Source organism: Sinocyclocheilus anshuiensis, unplaced genomic scaffold (genome assembly GCF_001515605.1).
Source record: "Sinocyclocheilus anshuiensis isolate Anshui unplaced genomic scaffold, SAMN03320099.WGS_v1.1 scaffold763, whole genome shotgun sequence".
Taxonomy (NCBI): domain Eukaryota; kingdom Metazoa; phylum Chordata; class Actinopteri; order Cypriniformes; family Cyprinidae; genus Sinocyclocheilus; species Sinocyclocheilus anshuiensis.
The window spans coordinates 352,988-372,674 of NW_015548255.1; the positions used below are offsets into that span (position 1 = coordinate 352,988).

The 19,687-nt window shown below is 37.5% G+C and overlaps 2 protein-coding genes across 4 annotated transcripts in view; both read left to right on the plus strand.

Annotated features, from left to right (window-relative positions):
- Positions 1-6: 6 nt before the first annotated feature.
- LOC107655437 (BAG family molecular chaperone regulator 3-like) lies at positions 7-7,270 on the plus strand. Of its 3 annotated transcripts, none has more exons than XM_016442927.1 (4): positions 7-125; positions 3,829-4,137; positions 4,879-5,166; positions 5,318-7,270. In XM_016442927.1, the coding sequence occupies exons 2-4, from the start codon at positions 3,850-3,852 to the stop codon at positions 5,987-5,989; spliced, it is 1,248 nt and encodes a 415-aa protein (XP_016298413.1). In that variant the 5' UTR covers positions 7-125; positions 3,829-3,849; the 3' UTR covers positions 5,990-7,270. The 3 variants fall into 3 exon arrangements, with proteins under 3 accessions (XP_016298413.1, XP_016298411.1, XP_016298412.1); XM_016442925.1 differs by lacking the exon at positions 7-125 and adding an exon at positions 761-1,038; XM_016442926.1 differs by lacking the exon at positions 7-125 and adding an exon at positions 762-1,038 and having other exon boundaries at positions 5,324-7,269.
- Positions 7,271-9,013: 1,743 nt separating this feature from the next.
- The window catches only part of LOC107655438 (phosphatidylinositide phosphatase SAC2-like), a 16,154-nt gene continuing 5,480 nt past the window's right edge, over positions 9,014-19,687 (plus strand). The window contains exons 1-13 of the mRNA XM_016442928.1: positions 9,014-9,423; positions 13,151-13,231; positions 14,161-14,297; positions 15,101-15,229; positions 15,483-15,650; positions 16,733-16,789; positions 17,142-17,340; positions 17,421-17,600; positions 17,900-17,967; positions 18,586-18,710; positions 18,825-18,902; positions 19,031-19,151; positions 19,388-19,516. Coding sequence (XP_016298414.1) covers positions 9,327-9,423; positions 13,151-13,231; positions 14,161-14,297; positions 15,101-15,229; positions 15,483-15,650; positions 16,733-16,789; positions 17,142-17,340; positions 17,421-17,600; positions 17,900-17,967; positions 18,586-18,710; positions 18,825-18,902; positions 19,031-19,151; positions 19,388-19,516 — 1,569 coding nt within the window. The 5' untranslated portion in view covers positions 9,014-9,326. The remainder of the gene's footprint in view (positions 9,424-13,150; positions 13,232-14,160; positions 14,298-15,100; positions 15,230-15,482; positions 15,651-16,732; positions 16,790-17,141; positions 17,341-17,420; positions 17,601-17,899; positions 17,968-18,585; positions 18,711-18,824; positions 18,903-19,030; positions 19,152-19,387; positions 19,517-19,687) is intronic.

Below are 19,687 nucleotides of genomic sequence, written 5' to 3' on the forward strand. Positions count from 1 at the left end.
GCAAGTTGGAGCTAACCCCTGCAGGACACCGGCCCTCCAGGACCGAGTTTGGACACCCCTGTGTTAGAGCTTCAGTGAATGCCTGAAGTCTTTGACAAAAAATAACAGAGACGCACTGAACCCAGGTAATATTTAGTGATTATTAGTGTACTGATTACATTGCAGAAATGTTGTTCAGGAATGAAAATGTATTGTCCCCCATGTGTATTGTGATAGAAAATTAAAATTGTTGCAATGTGTTATATATTTAAGGGCATGTGTGTGTGTTGTTTGATTTTTAGTGTTACATTTTATAAATTATTATATTTCACATATAGAAATATCCAGGAATTTGACTTCCCACGAATAGCTTGCGTTTGTTTAATTGTTTTTTTAATCAATGTCACAAACCTGGTTTCAGTCCTGATTTTTTTTAATTAATATTTTACATTATTCCATTGTATTAAAAAATACAGATTATTGTATTTTGTATATAAATATAATCCAGGGATTAGGCTGCCTCCTTTTAACATAAAAAACTAATTATTTCGGATTATAGAAGCAATGTGGAAAGAAGAGTAGAATGACAGAGATCAGCCAGGGTTTTCCCGTTACTGTCTGTCTTTACGTTAAAAGAGCAACAAGTATAGCAACAAATGTTTTTTGGGGGGATTAAAGTGTCAGAGAGGATTTGTGTCGGTCCGGACGGTCAAGGGGTAATTTTTGGTCACACACGTGGGCGTCACAGTGAACCCTCAGCTAGAACTTTCTCGGTAGTCTTCAGAGAGACCTTGCTGCTTCGAGAAACCCGTCCCTGTTTACAGTACGTCATCAAACGGACCCTTTAAAGCGTCTGTAGCGGCTGTAATGGCACAATATTCGGGAGCGAAGCAATATCAGAGTATGAAAACACTGTCTCCAGTCGAAACGATGGCAACTAACGATCCTCTACCACCTGGGTGGGAGATCAAAATTGACCCGCAGACAGGTTGGCCCTTTTTTGTGGATCACAACAATCGTACAACGACGTGGAACGATCCGAGGCATGACACGAAAAAGGTAAAAAATAGATCTTGATTTTGCTTTTGGAAGTTGCGCTGTCAAACGTGAGCGTTTTTCGGGCGATTTTAAAAAGGTGGATCAACATATGACGTGCTTTATAGATTACTTGGGCATTATGGCATTTTAGAGGGTGTTTCATCGAAAAAGACAGTTTTGTTGATTGCGTAGGCTACGATCCCACTCAGTACATCCACATCATACTTGATCAGACACCGACTGTCTAGAGGAGCCACGCACTTGATATTCGCCGAAGCTCGCCCGTGAATCGCTGTCACCTCTGTGGAAATGGCGCTTCGCGTGCATTTGAACGACCTGACGGCGCATACACGGGCGAAATATATTAGTGTGATGATCTCAGCTGAAGTGATTAGTGTGTGACGCACTGCAGTCATATGTGAGAGTGTTAGAACGACTCCACAATGTTTATTTAAAGCCTCGAGAACTACGCACACTGCGCTTGTTCTCCACATCCCTGGAACCGCACAGCACTAACACGTCCCTCAAAGTTTCCCTTACATGGGATTTCAGAAAGATCCACCCACTCACCGATTCTGTCACTCCCAATGAATGGGCTTGAAAGTTACAAACTGGAAGTGTCAAACTGTTCTCCGCACATCAGGTTCAGGGAGTAAAAAACGTGTGTGTGTGTGGGGTGGGGTGGGGGACACCTGGGCTTGCCATTTGGCATCTTTCCTTAGATAGATCAACACTTGTCCGAAGTTAGTGTCACAAAGAATCTGCTGGAAAGACAGCTGCCAGGAGATAAACTGAGCGCTACTTTGGCGTCTATCAAAAAAAAAGAAAAAAAAAAGGGGGCATGAGGTCATATACACTAACCAGCCTATTCTCTCTGTTTAGCATCTTGGTTTTGAATCTTTTTATAAAACTACATAACTGTCTTAAATTCATAACATTATAAACCTTAAATCAGGTATCTTTAACCTATTTCAGGCCCTGGACTCCCTAGTGAAAGGAATCGGATGCGTATTGAGTGTTGCATTTTTAGCTTGGCCTGTAGTAACATGTATATATTGCCACATTAATGTATTTAACATATTTTGTTATGTTTACAATACAATGTGGAGATTTGTACATTACATTTTTATTTAGGATGGAAAATAAAGCAATTGGCTGAACTTTAGCTTCTTAACTTTAAGCATTTAGTGTAAGTTGAGGTCATGTTAACGGAATTTCAGCGGAATTTCACAACCATTGTCAATTGTCAGTAGTGTAGCGACGAATGAAACAGTCACTTTCAAACCAAGCAACTTTCTGCTGGGCTACACAACGAATCATGTGACCAAATTGAACACGAGTGAAATCTTCGTGAGGAACTTTTTGCCATAGTTTAATGTGAACTCCCAGTCACGTAGACTCCAATATAAATGACTTGATATCACTTGCGAAATTTCACTGAGCAACTGTAAATATGACCATACCTTCATTCAGGAATAATTGCCTCCCTGTTGAAAACCGCTGTCTTAAATTATGTAGCAGCTCTGCTGTTTCAACAAAAGAATAGGTGTTTCATGATGATTTGTTAGGGATTTTGTTTCGTTTGATGTTTGTTGTGTCTGTGCAACTCTGATTTACATAGATGAGTAAGGGAGGCCCTCCCCCTCACAAAGAGTATTTTAAGACACCGTGTCAACAGCACAGGAACCCACTGAAAAATGCTACATAGAGTGAGTCATGGCATTAGAATCGACAGCATACAGGGTATATCCTGTAAGCCAATGCCATCGCTTAACAGTTGCTGTGCACAGTGAGTTTTTTACCCACTCATGTTTCATGTTTGTTCCCGGACTGCCTCATCATTGAGAGAAGGCAGACTGACCTTTGCGTGTCAAACAGATGAGGAGAGAAGACGCGAGACATAAACTGAGGTTTACATTTACGCATTGAACTGAAGCAGTGAAGCAGCAACTGAACCCACTAACATGTTGTTTGGTTGCCTGCAATATCATATAATATAATTATACATTAGACAGATATACAACGGGTGTAATTTGCATATGACTGATTTTGACTAGTTGTAAAAGCCAACAACTTGACTGATTTGACGCTAATAGGAAAAATGTAGCAAGTGTAAAATACTGTTAATCACCACATAATGTGTCATATGGAGTATCTATGTCTAATACAAGAGTGACTTTTAGTTAATAAAATGGTTATCATCATAACTGATAATACTAAGTTAATATAGGAGTTTGAATATCAGATGTTGTGCTTATTAGTAATGCTACTTTTGACTCCTTATATTTTACTCCTTATGTTTGTTGAAGTTTAACTCCCAAAAGTTTGTCCCCACCATTGTGTGTGACTGTTTAACAATACCATTATTTCCTTTTTCAGTTCAGATTAATCATGAGAATGATGATCTACTGATTGTGCAGGGTTATTTCACAAACAAACATCTACACACCACTATCTCTGGCTTGTTTTTAATATGTTTGGCCATAGCCAAGTCATTGGTGCAAGTCAAAATATTTTGTCATGCTGTCTGTAATTCCATTGTTGATAATTGGAGCTTTTTCAATAACCCAGTCAACCATATGCTTGAGTTATTTGCCTACTCCTGCAAAACAATTTGGCGTATAGCTACTACATACTTCAGCAGAACCGAACTGAAGAGCATCATCAGAGGTGTTATATAAGCATTACTGGTATTATGATGCTAAATATTTTGTCTCATTATTACATGAGGATACAACTATTAAGAATACAAATAGTGAGTTAATTTTGAATAGACCTGATCTGTTTACTTATTATGTTTGTGTTTTTCAGATTTTTTTAAATGGCCCCTCTATGTCCCCTGAGTCACCTCAGGACATGCACAAATCCTTTATTCAAGAGATGAGGCAACCAATGCTACGCCAGGGCTACATCCCCATCCCAATCTCCCATGAAAACACTGAACCCAGGCTGCAGCAGTATCCGAGCTTCTCCTACATCCATCCAGTAGTGCAGCAAAATTTGAGAACAGATGGACGTACGCCTTCCCCAACCCCAACAGCACACTGTCGGCCTAGATCTCCAGTGCAGGCCCCATCAGAGGCATGTTTGTCTTGCTCACCTGCTTCACACGGGCCTGAGGTAAGACCATTAGGAATCAGATATCTCTATTAGACATGGCAGTCTCTGTCAGGTCAGGCTATGGTTTCATTGTGAAAAGTTTGCATTAATTCATGTACTCTGCTTCCGGAGTTTTCATTTATAACTTTTCCTTGGGCCCTGTATTTTCTTTTCAAAATGTGAAAAATTGAGTCTTATAGGTTGCTGAAAAATGACAGCTGCTAAAAGTTGCGATATAAACGCACATTAATGCTCAATCATATGTTCTGTCTGTATTTACTGTGGCACTTCACGTTGGTGTGTCGACCCTCGCTCACATTTTCAATGTTCAAAATAAGTTTATTTAATAGTATTTTATACATATTTTGTATTTTATTTTATGTTAAAAATATTTTAATAATTTATAAAAAATATGTATTAATAATAATTGTTATTATTTCTTATCTTTATTTAATCAAAAATGCTGTAAAAACAGAAATATTGTGCAATAGTTTTATCTAAAGCAACTTACAAAAAAGGAACAAAGCAACTCGTCAAAGAGTCAACAATAGTAGTAATGCCAGTAAGTACACAATGCCAGGTTCAAAATTACATTTACTTGAAATATAATTTTTATGTTTTAAAATTGATCAATTTATTGCTTCCTTGCTGAATGAAAGTATTAATTTCTTTCAAAAAATCATACTTATCCCAAACTTTTGAATGCTAGTGTATACATTTTTAGCTATTTCCAAAATCAAACTGTATTTTTATTTGCATCAGGTTCATCAACCACAGGGCACACACCAACAAATGAGTGGCCTTCATCAACAGCCCCGACCCAGCAATACAGGTCTCCGGGCGGGCTACATCCCCATTCCGGTGATCCATGAGGGTATAGGGTGTGCCTCACAACACCAGCCTAGCCAAAGTTCTCATCTCACACGAGAAAAAATCCCAATCTACCGTGAACAAGTGCCCATTCAGATTCAGCAGAATCGAACTGCCAGTCCTATCCTATTAAGGGCCCAGTCACCAGTCATGTCTCAGCTCATGGGAGAGAGACCCCAGGTACGTGTGTTATTTATTAGTATTTATTAATAGCTGTTGATTTACATAAGCTCAAGCCATCTTGTACATTTATGTAACATTTAGTGTGAGAAATACTAGTGTTCAGAATTCATTTATGAAATTTAACTACAGTGAATGTTACTATTGCCACGTCCAGCAACACATTGGACACGCAGCAATACCACCTAAAGCTGAACAACCTGTTGAAGAAATTGTCAGAGCGGCTGCATTTGAGATTCCCATTCAAAGAGTGAGTGATGTTCCTCAGCAAATACATCATCAGCCAGTACATCAACAACAACAACCTACACAAGCACCCCAGCCAAAAGCACAACAACCCGTACCACAGTCACCACAGGTATCAGAGACATCCAATATTACCATACAATTTCCTCCAGCAACAGAACCCTGGGAAACCACTGCCCCTCAAACACCTCAAGAGGTCCCACCCCCACAATTCCAGCCTGAGGAGACTTCAGAACAAAATCTGTGCCACCCAGGACTGATCAAAGTTCAGCAGATATGGGAACGTGTGGAGAAACTGGCACAAGATGTGAAAAGTTTTGATGGGAAGAAGAATGATAAAAGATACTTGATGCTGGAGGAGATGTTGACCAAACAACTTCTGGCTCTGGACTCGGTAGACCCTGAAGGTCGCCCAGATGTGCGTCAGGCTCGAAGGGATGGCGTCCGCAGAGTTCAAACCATTCTAGATGAACTGGAGATGTTTGGAGAGCCGACGGAAGGGCTGGCTGGTGACCCGTACCCTGAGTCAAGTATGATTCTCAAGGCAAACTCAGAGAAGGTCAAGGAGATTTTATAATTGCACAAAGAAGGCACACATTTTTGAGAAGAACACTAATCAGATCTCCATTCTTGTTTTTACTTGCGCAATTATTATTAGTTGCATGCATGAGTAATTGAAGTTTTCTGTTGGAAATGATCTAACGTGATTTGTTTACTGAGTGCAATCATGTGTGCTGTTATGTGATGCTGCTGTTGTCAAATCACACCATGCCAGTGTCTTGTAGCAAAAGACAAAGTGGTGACAGGTTATATTCAAAAACAAATGAAAACGAGGCCTTGAACAGAAGAAAGTATTTTAACGTTCAAAAAGTATCTTTTGTACCATGTTGAATGAATGATAAAATGTTTTTGAATATTCCTTAAAAGTTTTCACTATAACAGCCCACTTCTTCATTAACAACTTCTTATTTGATTTAAAAAACATTTAATGTGTGGGCTACAAAAAATATATAAAGGCATTTTGAATTTTGGCATATATATATTCCTGCCTTTAAATATAACCATTTGAACATCATGCAGGAGAATAATTCATTGTTGAAAGTGAGCTTTGCTGACAGAATTCCCTATGATGGTTTGAATGCTTGTCAGTATTATTATTTGTTGAGTGACAGTGATACAAATTATATATTTTTATTCTATTTTTCTGTGCCAAAATGAACATTTCCAGTATTAAGAATGTTCACCTAATAATGTTCAAATGTTGAATCTAAAAACAAAAACATTATAAAATTCTCACTGAATATATGGTCACCTTATGATTAAAGCAGCCAGGGTCAGTCCAAAGTTATGGTGATCTATGAACTCGTCAGGTACCAAAACAATCCCATTTAATCAACCTTGTGCCCTTGAGGAAGGAAACTTAAACACTTGCTCTAAGGGACTAGAAATTAGTGTACCAAAAATTACTTTGTATAATGTGTCAGCTCAATTCTGTTTAAAACAAAGTGCTGTGTCTCACATGACTGTTGTGAGACCTTTTTATCTCAATGACCTGTTACTGACTCTGATATCGTACTAAACCTGCAAACAAAACTGGTTTCAAATTCTGTTTTGTGAAATAGTATGCAATGTTCAGTGTTCACAGCTTGGTTATTTGCAGTTTGTTAAAATGTCAACATGGTGACATAAGCATGACTGCAAATACAATATAATAAAGCACTTTGCTTACATAAAGTTGCATGGTGTGTAATATACAACCACTTTTTTTAATGTACACTGTGTAGAGTAACTTTACCATCAAATAGCTTATTAAATATCATTCTACAGTGTTAACAGTATTATAGGGCAAGATTATAGTATCATGGTTACTAAGACTGTCAACATAAAATGCATAAAAATTAAGAATAATGTAATATCATCTGTTTTTAAGAATTATATAATAAACAACAATATTTACAAACAAATTATGAATTCCCAGTTATAAGAAAGAGGTATAGTTATAAATGTAGGTTAACCTGAATCACAGTGATTAAAAAAGCTGAGCTATTCATCACAGAAAATGTAAGAAATGAGTCAGCCTTAAAAAATGGAGTCCTATTAGGCATATTTGCAGAAGAAAAGTTTCTTGAAAACTCAAATGAGACCAGGGCATTATGTAATCAGTTGGAGATAATATTACATCTAGATGGCATTTAATTCCTTTTAGGATAGGCTTCAAAGGCTGTAATGTACAAATGCGTTGTGGAGAGACGCCTACTGCCAGCTACAGCTTTACCAGCCAGACAGCAAGCAATGCTTTACTGACCACTGACTACTGCATCTCTCCAGTCGTTTTACACTCTAAAAAATGCTATTGGGTTTGTCCCTTTTTAACCCAGCATGTTTTAGAGTGTAGGATTGATTCAAAATGTATAAATGAATATAGTCTATATTATATTACTATTAATTTAAAAGAAAGCCAAAACAAAAAGGTCGGTGGTCTTATAAAAACATGTTTATAAGGCCTACAATTCTGCGAGTTTCAAGATGATTTTACTATGTGGTTATTTCATATGAATTTTTTTTATATGAATCCTATGGAAACATTGGATTTTTTTAGGGACCATTCACACAGAACCTGTTTCTGCATTCAGAAACGCGAGGCAGGGCAGCGGAATGAGAAAACACAAAGGCAAGTAACGTGATTTCAATTTCCTTTTTTTTTTTTTCTTACTTTTTTTGTCACTTCATCCGAATGGCAAGAAACTGGGCAAAGGTTTTGGCACTTGCTATATGTGAACATGAAAAAAATGAACATGATTCAAAAAGGTAAATGGTCCTAAAAAAAAAGTCACACTTGTTCTTCTCGTGGTCAAAAATGACTGCATTGGAAACATATGGGAAACAAATTTCAAGTAGTGGAAACATTTGGAACTCCCAAACAAAATATTTCTGAATGCTCTTTTTTTGTGATATCAACCTCAAATTTGGAACACAACTTGTTTAGATGTATGGCTTTCTATTTCTATTTCTATTTCATATAAAATTTGTAAAAAGTATTTTTTGCGCATTTTTCATAATAAAACAAACTTAAAATAAACTCACTTTAATTTAACACTATAATTTAATAAAAAAAAAGTTTTCACTTAAGCAATAATCTCCAAGTGTCTTAAAAAGAACAATTTAAGTCTGCTCCAAAGCTCTCAAAATGTACAGTTTAAGTTGGAAATTTCTTTCATTCAATTATTTGATGCACCATAATGATTCTAAAGAACCTATATAATTCATTTCGCACAGTGCTCGACATACAGATTCATTATTTTAACTTATTTAGACCCACACAACCATAGATTAATTTATAGGCTTGGCCTAGAATAATGCCAACTTTTACAACCATTCAAACATGGTACCAGTATTATATTATTGAATCAGGTCATCAGTTAGCCTATATAAGTGTCTTCAAAATAGAATTGCAAAGTAACGATCTGACATAAAACAGTAGGCTACATCATAACCAGTAGCCTACTGCAGGTGGGGCATCTCAGTCACAGATGAGCTATGATGTTCGGTGTGACGGAGGAAGTCACGTGTGTGTATAAGCGGAGGAAATTGTTTCAGTCGCTGCTGCTCCCCTCAGTGGAAAATATTAGACAGACCGGCACATTTCCGAACCACAGTATCGCCCTTATTAAACTGACATTAAATGCACCGACGATTCATTTTCGATGATCGGCCAGTAGCTCACACAGAGACACGATGCTTTATCAGATTATTATAAACATTTACACAAGTACACAGCTAGCAGGTTAGCTGGCGTCTATTGGGACTGCCAGTGGACGAAAAGCGAAGCTGCTGCATTTCCTCGTTTCTCGGATCGGGAACAAATCCAGCGGTTTGGTGTCGGGAAGCTCGTATGTTTTGGTGTTTTGGTGAACATGGAGCTGTTTCAAGCTAAAGATCATTATATTCTCCAGAGCGGAGATAACGCGCTGTGGTGCAGCAGGAAGGATGGATCTATGGCCGTGAGACCAGGTAATTCTTACATTGTAACTCCATCACTTTCTTATAGTGTACATGTGTTTCAATGTTTCCGTTTTCACTGTCTACATTGTTGCCATTTCTTGTGCATAATAGCTGGTCACTATACGCAGCTCCAAAACAGAGACGAGTGATTTGTGCTTCTTTTGGAGAAGTTGGCTCTTTAAAATCATTGTGAAGTTGTACAGACATTAAAGAGATGGAAATGTTAGTTTCATATTTGTCGATCGAGGCTGCTGTCTGAAAGATGCCCAGTCGTTTTGTTTTCATTGCCCTACTTTCAAAGCAGCGGCGCGTGTTGACATGCGTGTCAGTGCAAACCTCTGGTGATGTTTTTGGTAGGATGTCGTGCCTAAAAACCCTTTTTCGTACTACATCATTTGGGGTTTGAGGGTTTGTATGTTTTGGTCAAGGGCGTTTAGATGTCAGCCTAAGACTCTTAAAGGGATAGTTCACATAAAAATGAGAATTCTGTCATTATTTACTCACCATGTTATTCCAAATCTGTATGACTTACTTTCTTCAGGAGATGTTAGACTGAATGCTAGCACTGTCAGGCTCAGTTATGATTACTTCCATTTAATCTTTTTTTTTGTTTTTTCCAAATAATGAAAGTGAATAGTGAAAGCCTTTCATTCTCTAAAAATCTGCCTAACATCTCCTTTTGTGTTCCAAGGAAGAAAGTCATACAACCCCTGATAGCACATGTACATCACGGCGACATCTATTTGACATCTGCAATTTCATCTTCAAGATTTTTTAGCGTGTTTGCTCATCTGCATCTAGAAAATGTCTTTAAGATGTTTATGATTTAGAATGTATGTAAAACGGACATCTTAAAGACGTTTATCGGATGTTTGTACACAGCAGATGCTTTCCAGATGAAGCGATCATTAACAGACATCTTGCTGATGTACAGGTGCATCTCAATAAATAAGAATGTCCTGGAAAAGTTCATTTATTTCAGTAATTCAACTTAAATTGTGAAACTCGTGTATTAAATGTGAAAAAGTGAAAGAGAAAGTGACGTGACATGTGGCCAAGTATGGTGACCCATACTCGGAATTAGTGCTCTGCATTTATCCCATCCAAAGTGCACACACACAGCAGTGAACACACACACACCAGGAGAAGTTGGCAGCCATTTATGCTGCGGTGTCCGGGGAGCAGCTGGGGGTTCGGTGCCTTGCTCAAGGGCACCTCAGTCGTGGTATTGAAGGTGGGAGAACGCTGTACATTCACTCCCCCCACCTACAATCCCTGTCGGTAAGAGACTAGAACCCGCAACCTTTGGGTTACGAGTCCGACTCTCTAACAATTAGGCCACGACTTCCCCGTAAAGATGGAGCGCTTAACGGATTTACGTGTCATCCTTTCTCAGGGGCCATGCTAATCTTCTCTGTATCGATCCAATTTTAGTATATGTGCCGCCGTGGCGAGCACAATTTGAATTACTGAATTACTGAAAAGTTGAATTACTGAAATAAATGAACTTTTCCACGACATTCTAATTTATTGAGATGCACCTGTATGTGTGCTATCTGGGAAATGAGGGTGAGTAAACGATGTCAATTTTTGAGTGAAATGCCTACTATATAATACAATAAACTGAAAGTATATTCTGTATAATATATTTTATCATATATATTTTGTTTATTTTTGCATCAAAATGTATCTCTGTTTGATATTGTGATAACCTTTGGGTCCAGTTTGACATTACTCTTTCCCAGTGGTGCAGGCAGCATCTGTGAATAATAATACTAATATTTAACCAGTTTATAGGCCTTACAAGTGACAACCAAATGGCCTTAATTAAACAGAAATAAAATGTCAGTTGTAAATAAATATTTGAATGTCCATTGTTGATGTATTTATAAATATGCTGGCCAGTGCTAATGCTGTTAGATGTTGCACAGGGGAATTAGTTACACTGTTAAATGGTGAAGGTTAAAGTAAGGGTCAGCCATGTGACTGTTCTTCTGGAGAAAGAACACAGGCACAGTAGATAGTCAAATGAGAATTTTCTGCCCAGGCTTTAAACCAATAATTTACTATGTACCGACACACTTCTCTAACCTCAGACAATTTTTACATTTCTTCTGTGTATTTTATGCATTGTGGGTATTTGACCAGAAATCAGTTTTAATTTCAATTCAATTTAAAAATTATTTAAATGTGTCTTGCATATATTTTATAAAAAAAAAAAAAGTTTGCGTGCTCATCCATGACGTGTGTCTTACTTCAACAGTGTCTTAAAGTGTCTTACTCTTTACTTACAATGCAACCCTTTGTTCCACTTTTGATAATCTAACCTTTAAAATATTTACCTATCCACACCACATTTATCTCTTGTTAAGTCTAGAACTAGATGGGCAAGCTAGACCATCTCTCCGAGTATCAGGGACACTGCAGCCTGTGAAGATTTGGATGAGTTCTAGTTGTTTTTAACCATGTGCGTGCAGCCAGGCTGATCGGGTTTAGGTTGCAGTGCTTTTCCATTATTTAACTGGATAAGGGTTTCCACTGTACGCATGATGTGTACAGTCTCGGTTCTTTTGAATTAATTCCTAACACAATGCATCATGCCACAGTTGCCAGCGTGGCTGAGTGAGGTTATACAACTGTAGTAATTACTACTGTGTTTATTATTCAGTCCCAGGTGGTTTAGTGTGGCAGATTAAAGAATAGTTCAACAAAATGAAAATTTATTAGCATTACATCACATGCTGACCAATGGATCCTCTGCAGGGAATGGGTGCAGTCAGAATGAGAGTCTGAAAACAGCTGATAAAACATCTCAATAATCCACAAGTAATCCACACTCCAGTCCATTAGTTAATGGCTTGTGAAGTGGTTGTGAGACACAAATCTATTCATAATCCAAAATCACGCTTCCTAATGTCAAATTAAAGGCTATTCACTTCAAAATTCTATTAGAGACACCTGTGAGATCACATTGATGTATTTTTAATTACAAATTGTATTATAATTGTAACAATTTGAGTGCAGTGTTGAATTTCAGAATTTCTTATTATTTGGTGTTAGTTCCCATTAAGTCATTGCGGCTACCAAGACATCATTCAACTCTATGGATGTACCAGCATGGCCTAGTAGTTGGAGATCTTCCCTCAGACTGGAATGATCCCCAGAGCCAGGTTCATGGTCATTATGGATGGTTTTTGGCAGCTTCATGATGCAGCTCATCCAGCTCCGACCCATTCATCATCAGGCTGTGAACATCTGATGGTTGAGTGCAGGACAGCAGCAAAAGTACAGACAGCATCTACTTCCAAACTGGATTTCTGTCAGATGATCGTGAGCCATAAAGCTACCATACACTCTTTGCACATGACATTTCAGACCCTGAACATCACTCCTGACAATGCAGGTGATGCTAATCAATCAGCTTTTAAGAGGAGCTACTCAGCAAGTTTGTGACTCAAGTCAGCAGTCATCATTGTCAGGAACCTGCTTCAGAAATGCTTTGGAAAGTTGTTTGCAATCAATTGTGAGCAGCCACATAACCTTGGAAAGTCGAATGAAGTTCTGATGGTTCTTCTGTCCCAGATGCAGTGCTGAAAAAAAAAATACAAATTTGTGTATAAATAAAAATAATGAAGATGCAAAACGTTCATTTGTATGTGTAATTATTGTAAATAAAGATATACCTGTATATTAGGAACTGAAACACTTATGACTTTAATTTTCATCCTCCTTTCAGCAACAGACCTGCTGCTAGCATGGAATCCTGTCTGTCTGGGCCTTGTAGAAGGTATTATTGGAAAAATACAGCTTCATGCCGGTAAGTCTAATCATCAGACTTCAGACTGTACATCTGACTGTATAAATGATGAGAATCACCAGAAATATCAGCTTAATTTGGTTTATTATTGTTTTGTAATTGCTAAATGTCTTTCAGTGCTTTGTTGCCAATCTGTTCTGATGTAACTTTATCAGGTTAAATACAGTGATGTTGAATGATTGCCATATTACATACAATGGTATTCAAAGAATATTGTGGATTCATAAATGATCCGCATATAGACATCCATTTCCATACAGACCAGTTAACTAAACAAATGCATTTCACTAGGTAAAAAAGGAAGATCTTGAGGGATTTTTTCCACAGAAGTGAAATGATGGCATGCATCATACTTTCATTTCACCATTCATTGGCTGATTTGAGAAGTCAACCTCTGTCCGTTGTTAACAGGTTGACTTTATATGTAAAATGTTATTATATTCTCGGTTTCTCTTCCTTTTTCAGAGAAACCCTTGCTGATGTCTGTATATGCATGGTGCATTTTGTACTATTATTGATGGATAAAATAATTGGTTGACCTTTTATGCTTGGTTGCAGTTTTTCAGAGCAAACTGCACGGATAAATGAGCCATATGAGTTTGTAGCTTCATATTCTACATGCCTTACGTAACCTAATCCGGTGGGCAAACCTGATATTTCCTTGCACCGTTCCTACAAAGATCCCAGGCTGTTCTCATTCAATTTTCCAGCCAAACATCTTAGAGTTGCCTGCTGCACGGTGCGCTTTTATCTATTGATTTGCATTAACTTGTCAGTGAAAGTATGACTGCATCACGCCTCAATGCAAATATCTTTGAAGTCATTGTTATGAGAATGTTTGCCATAGGAATGAATCATGCCGGATAGAGCAGGAAAATGAGGTGTGGAACTCTGTACTCATGACACACTCCACCCCCCCCTTTGGGCAGATCTTCCTCTGGGCCTGATTCTGATTCGCCAGAAAGCACTGGTGGGCCAGTTGCCAGGAGACCACAAAGTCTACAAGATCACTAAGATTGTAGTCATTCCACTCTCAGAGGATGAACCACAGGATCTGGAATTAGAGGTGACTAATGCTGACTGTTTTGTTCAAAATGTTCTACATGCTGGATTTGATTAAACTTGGTATAGAAGTCAAAAGTCATAATGAATAGATGTGTTGCTCTAACATTTCAACAGTTATTTCTTGTCATTGTCCTTGTTGGTAGACATTAATTTATTGGATCCTGATAGAATTTACTGAACTTCTTCCCAAATTCCCAACTTGATAGTGCGCCCAGTTGATGCTTAGGCCAAGACTTTAAGTATTTCAGCCCTCTTGTGTAGTAAATGGTTGACGTACAATTAGTGCAAGAGTAGTGGTGTGTGTTTCTAAGGGGTTCCAGAGGAAGCATGATGTTTCTAAGAAGTCAGTCTCTCAGCAGAGCCTCTGGGATTGAAAGGAGATGTATAACCATGTAAGTGAAACAGTCAGAGGTCACTGTAATCCATTCTCCTGGCGCACTATCTCTACTTGAGTAGTTTATCACAGAATAATTGCCTTCTATTACTTTGGGATAGCAGCCTGCCTGTGTAGTTTGGCTTTAGATGTTCTTTCTGTTTTATGGGCACATGAATCTGCGCTGGCATCAGCATCAGGCTAGTTTTAGTACACATCTTGGCACCCCATCAGTTTTAATTACAGGAATGTATTTAGCAGAATTTTTCAGATGGACTTTGAGCAGGGAAACAGAGATGTTTATGTACTACATATGGATGTAGATTTTTCACCTAGGTACAAATTGAACTATTTAGCTTTGTTTGTAATGATACCAGATAGTTAGCACTACCAAAAGAGTCAACTATTCTTTTCCTCTCATTCACTTTCAGCTCTGTAAAAAGCATCATTTTGGAATCAACAAACCGGAGAAAATCACCCAGTCACCGGACGACTCCAAATTTCTGTTGAAAACCCTGAGTCAGATCAAATCTAATGTTGCCGTTCCCATCAAGAAAAAGGTTGATGGGTTGTTTTGAAATTTTGGTCATTGATATCAATACCAATCATTTTGAGACTAACTATTCCCATTTTACTTAATCTGCTGACATTACATTGACATACATGTTAATATGGTTATTGTAAAATCCCAAAATGTACTGTAAAAACAGAACCTCCTGATTCTTCCATAAATTGTCATCTCTTTAACTTAGTATTGTCTCTTTAACCTCATTCTGTTTGTTCACTCCCATGCAGTATTCCCCTGCCTTTCAGGTCAAAGAGAATAAAGAGAAGGAACGTCTGGAGAGGCGGCTGCTTGATGAGCTCTATAAGATCTTCATGGACTCGGATTCATTTTACTATAGTCTAACCTATGACCTCACCAATACAGTTCAGCGACAGGGAGCAATAGGCAAGTCAGATCAGCCCTTGTGGAAAAAGGTGAGAAGCTGAGTTATTGTTTTACATATTTCAAAATTTAAATGTCTACAGACTGAGTGTTCTTAAGGTTGTGAATTAAGGTTGCAATTTAAATGTAGTTGTTTATTAACTCTTTCCGTTTTTCAATGAGCAACAGATTAAGAAAGATTGAAAAAGACTGACTTGAGGATAATAAATAGATTTAAAATGTCTGTTATTATTGATATTGGTGACAGTTATGTAAATACTTTAGAGAGCAAGAAGTGCTTTGAGTGACGATGTGGCTCACTCTTTTACACTCGTCCCACACATACAGGATGCAAAAATACATTTATAGCCAAGCTTCATTTCTTAAAGAATAGGTCATTATATTTAGACACTTCCTGGATAAATAGTAGAGTGCTAACAGATGAGTATCTGTTATTTCTGAGGATGCAGCTACATTAAAACAATGAACAAAGACAGAAGGAAAGAAGTTGTCTTAGCGAGTGGGTCACCACATTGTTGTTATTATTGATAACTAAACGATTAAAACTAAACGATCAAAACATTTTTTTTGTTAATTGAAATAAAGCTGAAATCTATCTATCTATCTATTTATCTATCTATCTATCTAACGATTAAAACTAAACGATCAAAACATTTTTTTTGTTAATTGAAATAAAGCTGAAATCTATCTATCTATCTATTTATCTATCTATCTATCTAACGATTAAAACTAAACGATCAAAACATTTTTTTTGTTAATTGAAACTCTCTCTCTATATATATATATATATATATATATATATAAATACAAATATTAGATGAAAAATTACACTGATATACTAAAATGACTGAAACTGAAATAAAATAAATATTTTTTAAACAAACTAATAAAAATGACAAAAACATGTTACAAAATTACTAAAACTTAACCTAGAATTGGATTGAAAACTGAAAATATAAAAATAAAAGCACATTTAATAAAGGTCATTTTCCAATCTCACTTCTTGTTTCTCTGTATGTTCTGATAAAAAGACCATTAAACAAACATTTACACATACCATCTCTGACAAACACACAGAATACTGATCGACATAATATATATTTTTTCCTTTTAGGTGGATGATAGATTCTTCTGGAACAAGCACATGATCAAAGACCTCATTGACTTGCAGGTGCAAAACTGTTTTTCTCAAATTTTCTATGAAATCTTGTTTCTGCCATGAAATAAAATAATGTAATTGCATCTTTTTTTCTCACAATTCTGACATTTTTTCTTGCAGTTGGGAGCGTACATTTCACAATTCTGGCTTTTTTTCCTCAGAATTCTGAATTGACATCTCACAGTTGTTTTTTTTTGTTTCTGCCACAGAATAAGAAACAAAAATTAATTGTGACTTTTTATCTCACAATTCTAACTTTTTTCCCCACTTAGAATTACACTTAATTATAATTTTTATTCTGTGATGGAAACACACTTCCATACCAGCCCTGAATGGTAATAATACAAGATGTCCTGTTTTGCAGGTGCCTCAAGTGGACTTTTGGGTGATTCCTATCATCCAAGGTTTCGTGCAAGTGGAGGAGCTGGTGGTGAACTATAACGAGAGCTCTGATGAAGAGAGGAGCAGCCCGGAGACACCTCTGCAGGAAGCCACTTGTGTGGATGATATTCACCCACGCTTCACTGTGGCCCTCATCTCCAGACGAAGCCGTCACCGTGCAGGTACACTAATTAATAAAGGCAAATAATTCATATTTACTCACCATGCTGTAAATATAATATCATCGTGCTTTCCACTAAAGGAATGCGCTACAAGCGGAGGGGGGTGGATACTGATGGACATGTGGCCAACTATGTGGAGACGGAGCAGCTAATCCACGTGCACAGTCACACGCTGTCCTTTGTACAAACGCGAGGCTCTGTCCCTGTGTTTTGGAGCCAAGCTGGGTATCGCTACAACCCCAGACCTCGGATAGAGAAAGGTGAGGTGTATCCGTGTAATCGATTCTCTCTTCAAATCATAAATGAGATCTAACTCACAATACAGTCTAGCACTTCTGTTTATAGACAAGCTATCACTGTGATGCATCAGTGTAGTCATTGTTTGGAAATGTTTTGTCCTGTGAATGGCGTCAGATGTGGAACTGGCATGGTTTCTTGGTTGAACATAGTGCTTAGAGGAAATGTTGTGGCTCAGTGGTGATAATTCAGAGCTTTACTGTGATCCTTCTGCAGTGCTGTTTCCTACATGATGCTATCTCACAGATGTGCTTTGTTGCAGGCGAGAGGGAAACTATGTCTTATTTTGCTTCTCACTTTGAACAGCAAGTTCAGATTTACAAAAAACTGGTAAGGTTTGTTTAAAATATAACAATTTCAGCGGTCATATGTTTTCACAGCTAATGCATTCTGTTCCTTTATAAGACTATAAATGTGTGTAATTACTGGATTGTGTGAATGACATTTGTAGTGAAATATATAATGTGTAATATATAATATAACACTAGATAGAGGTCCTTAAGCTCACCAAGGCTGCATTTATTTGATAAAAAAATTAAGTAAAAACAGTAATGTACATTTTTATTACAATTTAAAATAACTGTTTCCTATTTAAATATATTTGAAAATGTAATTTATTCTTATGATGGCAATGCTGAAATTTCTGCAGCCATTACTCCAGTCTTCAGTGTCACATTCTAATGTGCTGATTTGGTGCTCAGGAAACATTTGAAAACAGTTGTTATGCTTAATATTTTTGTGGAAACGTTTTTGAAATGGAAAGCTTTTGTAATATTATAAATGTCTTTACTGTCACTTTTGATTGATTTAATGCGTCATTGCTGAATGAAAGTATAATTAAATAATAAAAAAAACTTTTTAAACATTTAAATGGTGGTATAAGCAATAATTATTTAAGAAACTGAAATAATTTAGTAATTTAGCACAGATTTTTTTCCCCCTCATCAGGTGATCATTAATTTAGTGGACCAAAATGGACGCGAAAAGATGATTGGTGATGCTTACCTCAAACAAGTGCTGCTGTACAATAATCCCAACCTAACATATGTTTCATTTGACTTCCACGAGCACTGGTAAGAAGCCCAAAATGTGATGATCTAAAGATCAGCCCATCCTGATGATTTTTACAAAAGAAGCCTGTTACAGTTACATCTCAACAACAGATTTTCTCCTTTGTCACTTCCCAGTCGAGGAATGAAGTTTGAGAATGTGCAGACTCTCACTGATGCCATCTCTGACATGATCACAGACACGAGATGGGCCTGGTGAGTCTTTCATTTGCCTAATTCATTAGGACTTTCAAGTCCTAATTCTCTCATAAGAGCCGCTTTTGCTTCCGACTAAGTTAATATCATGTCCAATGTAATATCCATCTACTTTGATTTGCAAATAGGGTGGACCAAGCAGGAGTCATCTGTCAACAGGAAGGCATCTTCAGGGTTAACTGCATGGATTGCTTAGACAGAACTAATGTGGTACAGGCAGCTATCGCCCGCGTGGTCATGGAACAGCAGGTATTCAAATTCACCTCCACACAGGTGGAACACTCCACACAGATACATTCACACATAAAAATTAAAGTTGTTTTTGGATAAGATCATGTGCTAAATGCCTTAAGGTGTAAATAAAACTGTGGCTTCTAGGAGCACTGCCATATTGCACCCACAGAACAGTGCAGTGTCTTTGCCTCACTCAGCTGCTCTCAGTTTGCCGGTACATTCAAAGAGTCTTTTGATCTGTTTGGTTCCAGCTGAAAAAACTTGGTGTAATGCCACCCGAGCAGCCACTGCCCCTCAAGTGTTACAGGATCTATCAGGTGATGTGGGCCAACAATGGAGACACCATTAGCCGTCAGTATGCTGGCACAGCTGCCCTAAAGGTAAATAGACTAAATGCCTGCCGTTGATTTTATGCTGTCCCCGTTGCCCATTTACATCACCATCTGTCATCATGTAGTATCTAGTTTGCATATTGACAAGTCAATCTTTTAACTGATTGTCTTATTGTGAGTGACTGTATTGTATAAATCATCTAAGTATTATATAAATGA

Bases quoted from the DNA above. Each gene is read 5' to 3' on its own strand.
- LOC107655437 (XM_016442925.1), top strand. From the start codon at position 847: ATGGCACAATATTCGGGAGCGAAGCAATATCAGAGTATGAAAACACTG. The intron at 1,039-3,828 runs GTAAAAAATAGA...TGTGTTTTTCAG, and splicing joins CGAGGCATGACACGAAAAAG to ATTTTTTTAAATGGCCCCTC. The intron at 5,167-5,317 runs GTACGTGTGTTA...TACTATTGCCAC, and splicing joins TCATGGGAGAGAGACCCCAG to GTCCAGCAACACATTGGACA.